The sequence below is a fragment of the Sander vitreus genome, chromosome 11, assembly GCF_031162955.1.
Source record: "Sander vitreus isolate 19-12246 chromosome 11, sanVit1, whole genome shotgun sequence".
Lineage (NCBI taxonomy): Eukaryota > Metazoa > Chordata > Actinopteri > Perciformes > Percidae > Sander > Sander vitreus.
This window is the reverse complement of record NC_135865.1, coordinates 15457755-15472251: the sequence shown is the minus strand read 5'-3', so window position 1 is coordinate 15472251 and position 14497 is coordinate 15457755. Positions and strand designations below refer to the sequence as shown.

The 14497-nt window shown below is 38.7% G+C and overlaps 2 protein-coding genes and 1 long non-coding RNA gene across 3 annotated transcripts; 2 read left to right on the top strand and 1 right to left on the bottom strand.

Moving 5' to 3' along the window:
• Window positions 1-117: 117 nt before the first annotated feature.
• phgdh (phosphoglycerate dehydrogenase) lies at window positions 118-6876 on the bottom strand. Its single transcript, XM_078261847.1, has 12 exons — window positions 6634-6876; window positions 4821-4969; window positions 4668-4733; window positions 4524-4578; window positions 4259-4357; window positions 4012-4144; window positions 3762-3910; window positions 3502-3654; window positions 2394-2535; window positions 2035-2162; window positions 1726-1948; window positions 118-555 (listed from the first exon to the last, which is right to left on the bottom strand). Exons 1-12 carry the CDS (start codon window positions 6769-6771, stop codon window positions 401-403), a joined length of 1590 nt encoding a protein of 529 aa, XP_078117973.1. The 5' UTR covers window positions 6772-6876; the 3' UTR covers window positions 118-400.
• LOC144525222 (uncharacterized) lies at window positions 6344-8666 on the top strand. Its single transcript, XR_013502670.1, has 3 exons — window positions 6344-6393; window positions 6886-6951; window positions 7399-8666. It is a non-coding gene; the product is annotated as an uncharacterized LOC144525222 (long non-coding RNA).
• A 1723-nt stretch (window positions 8667-10389) lies between these two features.
• On the top strand, window positions 10390-14202 carry cfap210 (cilia and flagella associated protein 210). The gene is made up of 9 exons (XM_078261848.1): window positions 10390-10438; window positions 11146-11354; window positions 11443-11616; window positions 11713-11918; window positions 12181-12337; window positions 12423-12562; window positions 12692-12884; window positions 13138-13302; window positions 13396-14202. Exons 1-9 carry the CDS (start codon window positions 10390-10392, stop codon window positions 13750-13752), a joined length of 1650 nt encoding a protein of 549 aa, XP_078117974.1. The 3' UTR covers window positions 13753-14202.
• The last annotated feature ends 295 nt before the right edge of the window (window positions 14203-14497 follow it).

Here is a 14497-nt window from a genome sequence, read left to right as displayed (position 1 = left end):
TTGAACTGTACATGTGTGCTCAATAGATGGGCAACTTGGTGTAGTACATCCCCTTCAAAAATGTAAGAAGTAAAAGTGTGAAGTTCACTGAATAAAAAGACCTCAATTGCCAGTTAGTTACAATTGTTCTTACAATTACTTTATTTTACACCTCTGCTTTAAAAAGTTCAAACAACAAACTGAACAGCATGTGACACTGAAATATTTTTATTTATAGTTCTACTTTAACAAAGTTCATGTAAAGTATCTGAACACTGGAATGTTATCAAAATGAAAGTTTTAAACTGCAAATGTTCAACTTCTAAACAAAGCTGTTAGTTGTAAATGCTAAAACCAAGACGGATCAATTATATTCAGACACTCTCAAAAGATGTTTTTCAGATAGCATTGCTGCGGCCATTTAAATAGTGAGCTGTGCAGCCTCCTTTACCAAAGGCTTCAAGGCACTGAGGTCTCGCAGGAGAGAGGACACCCCCACACAATACCACAGATCCCCGGTGCGGTCTGCGGGAGCACTGTAGGACTCAATCTCCACTCCCTCTGTGGCCAAAAGCCCTAAACAAAAAACAATGGAAAAGAGAAAATAGGTGCAAATTTAAAGAAAGAAAAACACAGCTATTTAGTCCTAAGAAGTCATAACTCAATACCACCTTTCATCACAATTTAAAGTCTTAAGTTAACAAACAATATATTATAAAACATACGATATACTGTATACTGTGTCTGTTCCACTGAGGCTATATTCAATCTTTGCGGAGACGGATACGCTGTATATCTACAGGAATAATGTGTATTGTAATATTTACTCAATTAAAAGTCTAGTTTGAAGAAAATGTGTTTATTTTGTTAAAAGCAAAAATAAAAAAGGACAAATGTGCATTTTAAAACAAATGTATGGGTCTAAATTGCTAATTATATCTCACATCTAGAAGCCATGGAGGTTGGCAGATTCCGATTTATAAAGGAGGGAAACAGTTAGCTTGTACAGTACTTACACTTGAACTGTACACAATGTGATTATTAAAGAGTATCAATTTATCATGAAATGGCACGACAAATATTCTGGTGTACAGTTTATCAGAAATATTGTTGAATGTTGATGTGTTTACGTTTGCTAACGTGCCTGGAAAAGAAGGTAATATGGATTATCTATTTAACAAGTATTTATTCCAATTTCTCCAGTATTGTACAGAACATGTTTTGTCAGAGATATATGAATTTTGTGGTAGACCTGAAAGTCCGATTGTTAAAACGTCTTTTCTTTTCACTGTTTGTATTATGTTTGAAAATGAATGTGTGTCATTCTGAAACTAGTTGTGATTTTGTGATGTCCTGTGAGCTCATGCAGTCTAGGCAATCAGGAAAACATTTACTAATGTGAAACGCTTGAATAAAATAAACTATTTATGAAGGTAAACCATTACACTAAATTACAAACTCTAAAAAGGTCTATTGAGACTGTTGCCAAAAGTGATCCTTGACACACTGATGGATTTCGGTTGGTGTCTCTGAGTAAAATGTTGAGGCTTGAAAGAGGACTTTGACTAAGAATGTTGAGTTTTGTTTTGCGTTTTACATAGCTGAAACTTGAAATGTCACAAATATGTTTGCCCTGCTTAAGATCCATCCAGAGTGTGTATATACAGAGACCAACTAGTTGTATCTATCAGTTATAGCCTTATCCTAAACATACTGGTTAATTGTATCATTTTAAAAATGTCTTACCAGCCACTGAAGATAGGAGCTGAGGACTTGCAGAGGCCTTGAAGAACAGCAGGTTCCCAGTGAGAGAGACCGGCTGTTTGAACACACTGTCGCTCAGCTCCAACAGGACTGGCACACCACCTTGAACTGAGCCACTGGCTTTGTAGCTGCTGCTGTTGGCCACAATCTCCACCTTACACACGCCACTGGCAGCCCCATCAGATGCACAGTGGTTCTGGTTCACCTGAAGAGTCCACATGTATGAAAAGATTATTTTCTTAACACTCATTATTGTCATGTGGCATTTGCCAGTAGGGGTTCAAGTTGTACCGTGATTCCAGACTCCTTGGCTAGGCTGAGTACGTTGATGAGGTTCGGGCAGCAGCCAGATTCATGGTTCAGCAGTCCAACCAGTACTGATGAAGTCATGTAACCAGTGGCGAACTTCATGCAATCCCCTGGTTTGACGATAACAGTACATATTGTTAACTGCCACTACTATCAAGTGAAACATTCAAAAGCAAAAATGCTGATTTTAGAAAAATTGAAAAAAACTGCATTGTCATAACCACCTGTTTCACAATCATACCACCAGAGGGAGTATATTTCCCACCATTACAATACTGTGACCCCCCCCCCCTCCTCCTCCCCCTTCAGGTTACACAAACTGGTTGGACCAGTAGTTTTACCTTGAGTAGTGATTTGGATATGTTTATACATTTTCTTAGAAGACGTAGCACATGATTGCAGAACAGCTCCGACAGCTTCTCCCAGTTTGATCAACTGGTGAGATTCCTGGGAGAACGTGCTGGCCAGAACCTGTGCATTTACCTACAAAAAGGAGAAGACATGGAATCAGAGTGCTTTTGTGAACTGAATGTGATCACACATTTGGAAAACAGATGCAATTAAGCATTTTCAGACCCACATTACAGCCATGATGGGGGATGTCTCACCTTCTTTAAGGTTACCTCCATATCCATTTTCATATGAAATTTGTTACTTTCTTACAATGCTACAAGTTTGGCCATATAACCAGTTCTTGTGAATATATTTGTGGGTTCTTTTTAGAGTTAATATTTCCTCATGATGTATCACATATTCCAAAATGCTAAGTAATAAGTAAGAGACTTACGTTAAAGAAGTCTGACAATTTAGGTGGCTACACAAACCCAAGCAGTATTTGTATTTGTGTAAATACTTGTTTGTTTCTCCACTTACTTCTGCTTAATCTCTCCTAACTGCTTATTTATGACTATGGTGCCTTATTGCTAGACATATCATGGAAATAAATGCTAACAATCTGTTTTTTACTTCAAATAAAAAATTACAGAAAAAAAAAAAAAAACTAGTTTTTCCAATATTGTACAATCATTTTTAATGTCAAAATATGACAAAATAAGCATCAAACTAAGTGCATTTATTGTTTGCTTAGCAAGTGTAGAATGGCAAGACCTCACACATGCTTCCTGTATGATGTTGCTGACACAGAACTGTGCTCACCTTACATGCTGTCCCACATCCATCAAAACTTGTCATAATGTAATTAAAAAGTAATAAAAGCGAAGCTTTGACTCCAAACGACTACTCAGCAAGTGAAAACAGCCAAGGTAATGTTCTCTGTGGCTTGTGCTTAGAGATAAAAACTTTTAGACAGAAAGCCTGCGTTACAAACAGGGAGGAAGGGTCTAATAAAAGATGTCATCCAGTTGCATTATGCTGCATTGATTTTGATCACTCTTTTTTTAATCTAACGAGTCCCCAACTTTATTTGTTTGAACGCTGAGTAGAACTTACTGCTCCAACCAGCTTCTTGCCCTTCACCATGTCCACAATCTGCAGAGCGATGTCCTCCCCACAGCGGGCCTGAGCCTCCTTCGTACTGGCTCCCAGGTGAGGACAGCTGATGACATTAGGATGGTCGACCAATGAGCGGTTCTTAGGAGGCTCCTGTGGCCAAACATACACACAAAGTAAGATGTAGGCTGCTGCAGCACCTCATTTATTAATATCAATGAGTGATTAAAAGACACCATTTATTGCCCAAATAATCTTGCCTCAACAAAGACATCAAGTCCTGCTCCTCCGCACTGTCCGGACTCCAGAGCTCTGAGGAGAGCAGCTTCATCGATGATGCCCCCTCGTGCGCAGTTCACAACCTTTACTCCTTTCTTGCATTTAGCAAACGTTTCATCATTAAGCAGACCTTGGGGGGGGGAAATGTTTTTTTTTCTTCTTTTTTAATCCACAAATTCTAAGTACAATTTATGATGGCTATATAATCATTAGAGCTTCAGTGACACTCACCAACAGTAGAGGGCATTAGGGGAGTATGGACAGTAATATAGTCACACTGGGGCCACAGCTGCTCCAGAGACATCTGCTCCACCCCCCAGCTGGCAGTCACCTCAGGAGGAGTGATTGGATCATAGCCAATTGTCTAAAAAGAGAAAAAAAAAACCTAATCTTGCCATGTTTGTTTCATCTAATTATCAAGTGCAATTAACCACTGAGAAATGCAACCAGTCTTGTCCTGTATAATCTCGTTACTTACCCTCATGCCAAATGATTGCATTCTTGAGGCGACTTCCTTTCCAATTCTTCCAAGTCCAACTATTCCAAGTACCTTGCCATACAGCTCTGTACCCATGAACTGTAAAATTAAGAAACAAAACAATGACCCTGTCCAAGTGTCACATCTGATTAGTGATGACTGGCTGAACAATGGAGCTGACCATGCAACAGTAATAGCTTTGTGTGCCAACTGCAAACACGGTCATTCAAACAGCACACGGGGGTAAACTACAATCTCTGCAAACCTTTTTGCGATCCCAGTTCCCTTGTTTCATCGACATCGCAGCTTGAGGCACATTTCTGCAAACAGAATGGCATAATTAATAGCACTTTCACATTACTTCAATGCAATTAAAAAGACTGAGCATGTTGACCATTGCTCATCTCACCTTGAGAGGCTCATCAGCAGGGCACATGTCAGCTCGGCAGCACTGATCGTGTTACCGCTTGGTGTGCTGGAGAAAACAGGCTACAGTTAATGGACAGTACATGATATTGAAACTGCACAGTAAATCAAATGTGCGCATAGAGCGGAGACTTACTTCATTACAATAATACCCTTTTTGGTGGCAGCATCAACATCCACATTGTCCACACCAGTTCCAGCTCTCCCAATGATTTTGAGATTAGCAGCATTGATGATATCAGATGTTACCTTCGTTGCAGATCTAACCACAAGGCCATCGTAGTCCTAGGAGGGTTAGAAAAACCGTACAGTTGTGTTTTATATGACTGTGGTTACAGCCATACCAAACCTTCAGGGCCCCCTAAACCCACAGAGTCACTGTGTCCATTACTTTGTGGTACATTAATCAATGCAAAATGTTTAATCATTTGCACCACTACAGCACAATATAAACGGACGATGATAAGGGCCTTAAAACCCTGATTATTACCTCATCTTGTGGCCCTGTCTTATAGAGGATCATTTTGTAAAAAAGGTAGTTTTAATACTACAAAATGTTTTAGTTACAATTTACATGGTACAAAAGTTAAATACATGCATCTACTCATGTTATCACAAAGTAAGAATCCTTTTGCACCTAACCGTATTTGCCCCGTTAGTAAAGTTTGTTTGGGCTAATGTGAAAGCTGTCACATTAGCTAAATCTGGTGCAGAATAAACAACGGGACTGAGACCGCCTGAAAAGGAGGGTTTTGGTCTGCTTCCAGAATCTGGTGCGGTTAATTTGTGGTGGGAAAGTAAACTGACCAACCCAAAAGGCCTATGTGATAACAGCATGTGTGTTTTTTTTTGCATAAATTCAATAGCTTAAAAACAGCTGATCATCTCCCACTATGTGCAAGTAATGTGTGGCCTCTATTTATACAAGATCATTTTGTAACCATGGTAACATGTCAGCTGGACAGTGTGAAGATTTTCCCTTACATATCTTAAAGTGATAGACGAAAGTTGAACCAGAGGTGCGTTTAACTTGTGTCCTACTCTGAGTATTTTAGCAGTTCCCCAATAATAAAGGGAGTGAAATGCAGGGACAACACAGTAACTATGCTCCGGTATTATTATGGTACAAAATGCTACTTTTGGCCATGTTTCTTGTCTTTAATTGCAATTTAATTAATTATTATTATTATTAATAATTGATTTTAAAAACAAAATCCTGTTGGCTTATAAAGCACTTAAGTGTTCAGGGCCAAAATACATTTCTGATCTGCTGCTACATTGTGAACCATCCAGACCGCTCAGGTTGTCTGGGTCAACTAAAGCTGGCTTGCCTACCAAGAGAAGGGGAGGGGGAAAAGGGGACCATAGCTTACTTTTGCCCAAAGGTCTGACAGTGGGATAGTCCAGCCCTGGATCTACTGCAAAACACTACAATAATTTCAGTTTGAATGACAACATTTCCACTGCAACCCATCTATAAATCTGACAAATCTAAATTGCACAAAAGATACTTTTTTTTAATTATTATTACTACATGCACAGGCACCTGATAAAGGCTGCCAATCTGCCGCATGTGGCATCAGAGAAAGTGATGCGAGACCAGCGGTAAAGCCAGAGATGAGTTGCATCAGCTTCGTAAGGGGCGGTACTAAGTGTACAATCAATTGTCACACCCGGCAAAATGCTTGTCTGGGGCAAAAGAAATGCGCGTGAGTACTTAAAAAAATGCACACATTTTACATTAAACTTTACATGAAAAACCACTAAAGGCTTTTACTTTCCCCAACACAACTGCAGCGGCAACAATGACACGAGCTTTTAAAATGATGCTAGCTAAAGCTAAACTTTTGTTTTTAAAATGAATGGCAAAAGATTGCATGCTGCGTAGGAACAACACCCGGTGCATGTGAAAGCAGTTACGCAGTACCCTACTCGAGTGCCAACTTCACCTTAATCTCCGCCATCAATTCATCCTTTTTCATATTCTGTTTTTCCGTAACTCGGATGCCATTTTCCTCCAGAATAGTCTTGCAGCGAGGGTCAACACTTTCACTGATTAAAACAGTCTTGATGAAGATAGGTGCCATCTTGGTGTTTTTCTCTTCGGGTTGTTGTTGGTCGTAACTAGTGTTGGGTAGCCGAAGTGAAGGACAGGGAATTGCTTTCCCTCTGCTGGTTTTGAAAGGTTTTCTCTGATTTAGGACAGCCCCCTTTCATATAAACCCGACTCTGCTCTGACGTAACATGCCCATGGAGAACAGTTTGATGTGAGTATCAAGCCATCAACAATTAAATGGTAGAAGAAGATGTTTTGCTTACTCACTGTTAGCATGCATTCAAAATGTAGATAGATAGATAGATAGATAGATAGATAGATAGATAGATAGATACTTTATTGATCTCCAAGGGGAAATTCAAGGTAGTAGCTTACAGACATCACACACAACATACACATAAACAGGATGATAAACATGAATAATATGAACAATAAACGAAAAGATACTAAGTAAAAAAATCCACATGCAGTATGCATGGTAAGGTGCTCTATGAAAGTGCGTGTCATGGTGGTTGTGCAAATAAGTCCAATAGTGCAAGGATAAAGTCTAGAGATCAGCATTAAATATGGACAATATAAGAGAATATGGACAAAGCAGTAAACAGTGCGCCAGTGGACAGTCAGTACATAACTATTGTTATTGTTGTTATTGTTATAGGAGGTAGTGGACGTGGTGGAGAGGGAGGACAGGCAGACAGACTATGCAGAGAAGTCTCTCTCTCCTCTTCCCTTTTGTGAAGCATTGTAGAGTTGTATGGCCCTGGGGACAAATGTCTTTCTCAGTCTGTCAGTTGTGCATGGCAGTGTGCGTAGTCTTGAGCTGATCAAACTCTTCTGCTTCGTGATAGTGCTGTGGAGTGGATGACAGTCATTGTCCAAAATGTTGAGCAGTTTGTTCAGGGTGCTTGTTTATGTTTATCACGCAAAGGTACAGAATGTAGCCTACTTTCAATTATAAAACTAAAAGTAGGCTTTTATGCAGGGAATGGCCTATGTCAGTGTTATTACTTAAGCTACTATAATAGTGTATTATTAATACTTGCATTAACATGTAAGCAGTATTTTAATGTTATTTCACTGACTTTATATATAGTGTCCTTATAGCAATGTATCATGACTCATATGTTTAATATGTATGTCTGCAAAGTAACAAGTGACTATACTGTCATATAAGTGTAGTTGAGTAAAAATGACTATGAAAATGCAATGGAATATAAGTATTAAGAAGCCTGGATGAAATGGAAATAAAGTAAGTAAAGTACAAGTACCTACAACAAAGAAGAAAAAAAAAGCATATCATGTAATTAATTTTGGGATAGCTATAAGGATACTAAACTTAGGTAAATGTTATGGTGATACCATAGAAGAGATGTGATCACCATGAACTCACACTCTGCAAGTTCATATGAAGCTAATAAAATGAAATATAATGTAGGTGTTTTTGTTGAAATCATTTTAATCCTCCAAAGAATATCAAACTTCCTACCTAAGCTTTGCGGTGACGACCACATCGAAAATGATAAGAGTATACTAAAGGAAAAGCTTCTGTAACTATGGGGAATGAAACCTCAAAGCCGTGCGACGCATCTGGACCCATAGTGGGTGAGATGGTTAGAAAGTATGGACTGGACTGCTTGAGATATCTGTCATATTGGTCAAAAAGATTTGGCTTTCCAAAAACTGGATCACTGAGTCCAGGAAAGTTATTTTATCTGCTTTTATATATTTAACTGTTTTAACTGCTCTTCAATGTTTAATTTCTTATACTGCACTGTAACTTTTTTTTCTCGTATTTTATCTGTTTCTTTATTTTTTAATCTGTTTTCATGTAAATCTGTTTTTAATTTTTTTATCTGTTTTCATGTAAAGCACTTTGAATTGCCCTGTTGCTGAAATGTGCTATACAAATAAAGCTGCCTTGCCTTACCCTTGTTATAGCCTTCATTGTATACTTGTTCATTCCTTCATTGAACAGGTCAGACAAATCCATTTTAATCTTAATTTAACAGATGCCGTTCATCACATGACTAATAAGATGCACATGACAGCCCCATTCATGCCATTATATCTGCTTTCAACACTAGATTTTAAAACACAGGTCGTTTGTATGCAGAATTTGTATGAGTGTTATATTGTTAATTTGTATTGTTAAGTGTCCCAGTAAGCCAGCATTCACCATGAATACTAGCACCATCTAATTGAAATTGAATCATTGATTTTATTGTGTGCTTTTCCTACTGTGACATTTCAAAATGTCTCCTTTGAAAAAGGCCTTTGACGTACAGTGGACACAGGAACAGGTCTGTAGAAATGGACGTGTAGTTTTGGGATTGTCCATGCTCTGATACCATCTTGTCTGACTTCCAGCGTGATAGACACACTGACACAAAACAGCAGAATATGGATCAGCTGTTCTCTATTTAAACTACCGGTAGTTGAATTACAAATGAGTTCAATTACAAATGATAGGAATCACCTGCTTAAAATCCAATTATGTCTTACAGGTTCCAATAATATTGTGACCTGCTCTGACTCCTGAATCCCTAGTAAGATTTTTGTTTGACATAACATTAATGTCTTGTTTTGTTCCACAGTAAACCAAAGAAAGAAATAAAGAAAGAAATACATTTTTCTGAAAGAAATGTTGCATTAATTGAATAAAGCGCAAAGTTGCCAAAAGTTTAGGCCAGATTTATATAAAATTGATCTGTGTGGTGTTACATCAAAACAGGACTAACTTTGGGGACGCAGCGCAACCTGTAGACATTAAGCTGCACGTTCATTCAAACAGTTTCATTGCAGAATTTTTTCTTTGGTGTGTTTGATTTTAAGATGGAAGATTAAGGAAAATATTTTATAATACATATTTTATTTTTACTTGCTAAATACCACAATCGCAAATTCAATGGTTCCAAACCTTTCTTTCTTTCTTTCCCTTTTTAATGAACTCAATAAATATGTGGACGCCATAAAAAAATCAAAGAACTCTAATGAGGACTATGCTATTATACACAACCTTTGGGACTTTGCCGGACTGATTTTGAAGCATCTTGGAATGATGTTGGTTGTTTGATTTAGACTTTTGAATAAAAAACCTTGTTGTCCTCTTTGCCTGTACCTCTCAGCCTTGTAATGTCAGTGTTGTAGTTTGTGTGTCTTTGTATGTCCTATATGTGTTGTACACAGGATATTGTCTTTTATAGACCTTTTTCACGGCAGACATGTTGACATGTCATAGTAGGAAAAGCACAGGTGTATTCTAAACCATTAATGATGGCTGCTTTCCACTTAGGAGAGGCCCTGGTATTGTTCATGCTGACTCACTGAAATAGCTTACTGGGACACTTGATGGAATTGAGCAATTGTTAAGGTTATCAATTTCAGCTGTGCTTTTCCTGCTATGACAAGTCGAAATGTCTGCTGTGAATTCCATAATAAAGTAATAAAATAAATAAATAAAGCACAGCGCCACCTGTCGTCCATTAGCGGAAGTGCTTCAGATTGGTTCAGCCGTTGCCTAGATACAATGCAACAAATGCGGACACTGAAAGCTGTAGCTATGTAACCTGGTAAGAGTAAACGCTATCTACAGTAAAGGTTTTAGTTATCAACTGTTTTATATGGCAGTAGTAGGCCTATTTAAAAAATAATGGCATCGGTGGTTCAGTACGGCCGAAGGAGAGGCTCCAGTAAAAGAGGTGAGAGTTAAAAAAAAGAAAAACCTTTACTGAGGTTAACGTTAGCTAAGCTAGCTAACTGTCATGGCTAACGCTAATAGACAGAAGTCTTTGATGGTGACAGCCGCCTTTTAATATTGTGACGTTAACGTTAAACTAAAGACAGAACAATTTAAGACATGGCTCCGAAAACACACGAGTTCTTTAATTATTTTGCATCTATCCCACAAAAAAACTTTCAAAAGAAAACAACTTCCTCAGCTATTTAATATTATATTATATTATTAAATATATTATATTTATAATACTGCACAGTATTATTTTTGCGTATATTTATATTTCTCATATGCATGGTCAGAAACAGAAACACTCCAGTGCAACCTCACCCCATGAATGATCTCTTGACGAACGTTAGCCACCAAAAGACACAGCTAAAATGTTTATAAATGTCAAAAGGCAATTCCTCGCTTGATCGCAAATCATTCAGAATGATATATGTTCTTCAATTCCATGTGCAATTACAAAATGTAAATTTTCAACATAGAAAAAAACATTGTTTAACATTCTAGACAAAAGCATTTACTGTAATATGTAGCTACATTTTTAAATAATTAATCTGGACTTCAACTACCTAAATTACACAAAGTGATGGTGTATAATTTTTTTAGTCCCCTTAAATATACTGTGTTCTAGATGTAGTGTGTCTTCTTTCCTCCTTTTTTTAATAGTGTCTTCAGTTGAGGAAGCCAGCAGGATGATCCAGCCACCAGACCTCCGGCAAGTCACTGTCTTAACCAAGGCTGAATGGCTGAGGATTCAAGATGAAATAAACCGGGTTAATAAAGACAAGGAGAGAATGAGAGAGGCAGCAAAACAGAGAGAGATCCTTCACTTGCAATCAAAAGAAGTGGTGAAACTGTGGTCCAATACCATCGTAGTAAGTTGCCTGTACAGATTTTATGTGCTTGTAAGGTTGCACAATAAAAGCACAATATACTGCAGTAATATGTTTACATCTATCAAAGGGTCAAAGGCAAAAAAAGCTAGAGGCAAAGAAGCTTCGGGAGGAGATTGAGGAGGAGAAAAGGAAATTGACTGATAAGGAAGAGGCCAAATATCAGGAGCAACAGCGGAGAGAGGCCATTGAAAAAGCCAAGACTCAGCTGTATTATCAAACTGACCGTGTCAAAGGATTACATGTTAGTATCTCTTGAGAAGTATTGTGTCACCTGTACATGTCTGGCTATATATCTTGATGTTTTTGGGATACTGAATGATTGCTATGACTTCCACAGCGTGCACTCTTGCTCACAGAGGTGCTGAAGGAGAGGGAAGCACAGATCGAACTGAGGCAAAGAATCAAGAGTGCCTCTACAGATGTCGACAAAGAATTCCTGAATATGGTAAAGAGCAGAGAGGATGAAGCCTTGAGACAGGAGCAGGAGAAAGCACTTCAGAAAAAGCTTGAGAGACAGGCTGTGGCAGAGCAGCTAAAAAACCAGTAAGACTCACATCAGACTCAACAAGCAGATTTGAACATGCTGCAGATGCACCAGTTGTCGGGGGCCTTCAGAGAATTTAAATATTTCAAAGATATGCATTTCTGTTGTATTTTGTTTATCGTATGGTAAAATTGCATGAGAACTAGCATTTAAACGTCTTATTTTAGAGCTGTTCCTGGTTGTGACTGATTTCAAATAAGAATCTGAGAAGAAGGCTTGAGTGAAAACCATTTAGCTGAGAATATGGTTCCTTTTCTTTAGGGTCAAGGAAAATGAGCTACTGAGAGAGCGACAGAAGATAGAGAACAAAAAGGACGGAGAGGAAACTCAACGCCTTCAAGAGCTCTACCAATGGGAGCAAAGAATGGAGGAAGAAAGAGAAGCAAAGCTGAAGAGAGACCTTATGCATGCTCACCTGGTAGGGCCTTAGCAGCGCAGGTTATCTAGTATTTATATCCTTATTTTATAAAACATATGTTTACTACTGTATACTCTGTGTTCAGGAACATATCACCAATAGAGACCTCATAAGAGCGGCAGATACACAAAAACAGAATGCTGAAGAGGAGCAAAGGAAACTTTTTCTCTCTGCAAAACAAAAAATGATGAAGTTACGGAAAGACAAAGAAAAGGAGTTGTTCAGGTAAGACTCGGCGAAACAATGAGTATCAACCTTGTCCTAGCTTCGTGTACACCCAGTCATCTCAAACGTACAGTAACGACGGATCCCTAGTGTATATCGATCATACTTGTGCATTGTTTCATTCTTCAGAGAGGCCCAGATGCGCAGAGAGAGGATCATGGACAAGCTGACCGTCACACAGCAGGAGCAAACTGACAGCGAGGAGCAGAGGACTGCAAAGGCTGTCGCTGAGCGGGATGCAAAACAGGCACAGCAGCAGAGGGAGGAGGAGGAAAAGAAGGCTGCAATGTTGGAGTCCATCGCTGCACACAGAGAATTCCTGGTAACACACGTTCAGATGCTGCACCTGCAAAATACAAAGTCACTGGAGCATAAAGCTTTTGTTAAACCATTAATATTAAACGTCTACCTAGTACCTAGTCATTTATGTGGGGTTGTGACCTGTGGGTTAAAAAAAAAAAAGTTTGTCGAATATTTTTTTGTGGCATAGCTGCAGTGAAATCTGGTTTCACCTGAGACTCCAGCTGCAGCTAACAAAATGTTCTCACAACCTGTAACACAAACTGTCTCATCAGAGACTAGAAAAGGAGCAGAGGGACAAAACGGACAAACAGAACACCCGAGACAGACTTCAGGCCAAGAAACAGGCTGACGGAATATTTTCTGAGAAACAACAACTGAAGGCTCAGAGGATCAAAGAAGATGGAAGAAAACTACAAGAATTCCATGCCACACAAATGGTAATGTTAAAACCCGTCACACATCATTGCAAAAATGAAACAATTTTGGTTTGGTGGTAGTTTGACATTCGTCTTTCATCCTTCCAAATGTAGGCTCAAAAAAGTGCCCGGCATCAGCAGCTGAGAAGAGAGGAACATGAGTTTGAAGCAAAGACCGCAGAGCTCATTGCTGAAGAGGAAAACCTGTTTCAACAGTATTCACAGCACATCATCAGCGCAGCGGCGGAGGCTCGGCGAAATGTGTTTCCACTTTGCAAAGCCGCAGGGGAAGGGGTTGGAGGAGGGCTTGTTCCCATTTCTAATGGAGTCAAGCCTAGATACCTTGTTCAGGACTGTACTGGTGCTCAAATGCCCAAATATGTCTCTGGTGCCACCCAGAACATTAAAAAGCTTAATGAGGCCGTAGATATTCAAGATACAAAGAGGAGACTTGGGTTTACATGGTCATAGGTCACTCCCAGCTGGCAATTCTGGTTTCAAGAGTGTTGAACACACTAACACTAAATGTTTTTTATGTTTATGTTAGATGTTTTGACAGAGGCTGTCTGAAATCACTCCCTCGCTTACTCATTCGTTATTCCGTTTATAATAGACACTCAATAGTGTGCTGTGTAGTGAATAGTAATTTGGGACATTGGACACTTGTGAATAGTCATTATATTGTGTCATCCCTTGCAGGGGTAATGCCGCAGTTTTTAAATTTAGAGTTAAAGGCAACGTATATGAACCATAACATTTCTGGTTTGCGTTAAGCCAGGGAGTCCTTCCCATCTCTCTCCATTTCCTCTCATCTCACTAATAAAGGCATGAAATTGCCCAAAATATACTATTTACAAAAGGTGGCCTCCATGTCATGGAGACTACTTTCTTTGTCCAGTTGAGATTTTTGAGAGCAAGATATAGTGCACAATATTCACTTATAGTACACCATTTGGTAAACAGGGAACAATTTTGGACACAATCAAAACCCTTTGCATGGATGTTCTACAAAGTGTTCTTCAGGTACATGATGGAGAGTAATACGTGCTTTAGACAACGTTGTCTGAATGTTTTAGTCAGAATGCTCTACAGTTTATTACAAACTTCTGTAATGTTCCATACATTCTCTAATGAAACATGAAAGCTTGACAGCTACAGTGAGATTAATTCCAGACATATTTGTGGTTTGAAATAAATAAAATGTTCTGTGAATATC

Coding starts and splice junctions, on each gene's coding strand:
- phgdh (XM_078261847.1), bottom strand. CDS start 6,771: ATGGCACCTATCTTCATCAAGACTGTTTTAATCAGTGAAAGTGTTGAC. Junction 4,970..6,633: donor AATTGATGGCGGAGATTAAG/GTGAAGTTGGCA, acceptor TAACCCTCCTAG/GACTACGATGGCCTTGTGGT. Junction 2,536..3,501: donor GCAAGAAGCTGGTTGGAGCA/GTAAGTTCTACT, acceptor TCCTTTTTGTAG/GTAAATGCACAGGTTCTGGC.
- cfap210 (XM_078261848.1), top strand. CDS start 10,390: ATGGCATCGGTGGTTCAGTACGGCCGAAGGAGAGGCTCCAGTAAAAGA. Junction 11,617..11,712: donor ACCGTGTCAAAGGATTACAT/GTTAGTATCTCT, acceptor TGACTTCCACAG/CGTGCACTCTTGCTCACAGA. Junction 12,338..12,422: donor ACCTTATGCATGCTCACCTG/GTAGGGCCTTAG, acceptor CTCTGTGTTCAG/GAACATATCACCAATAGAGA.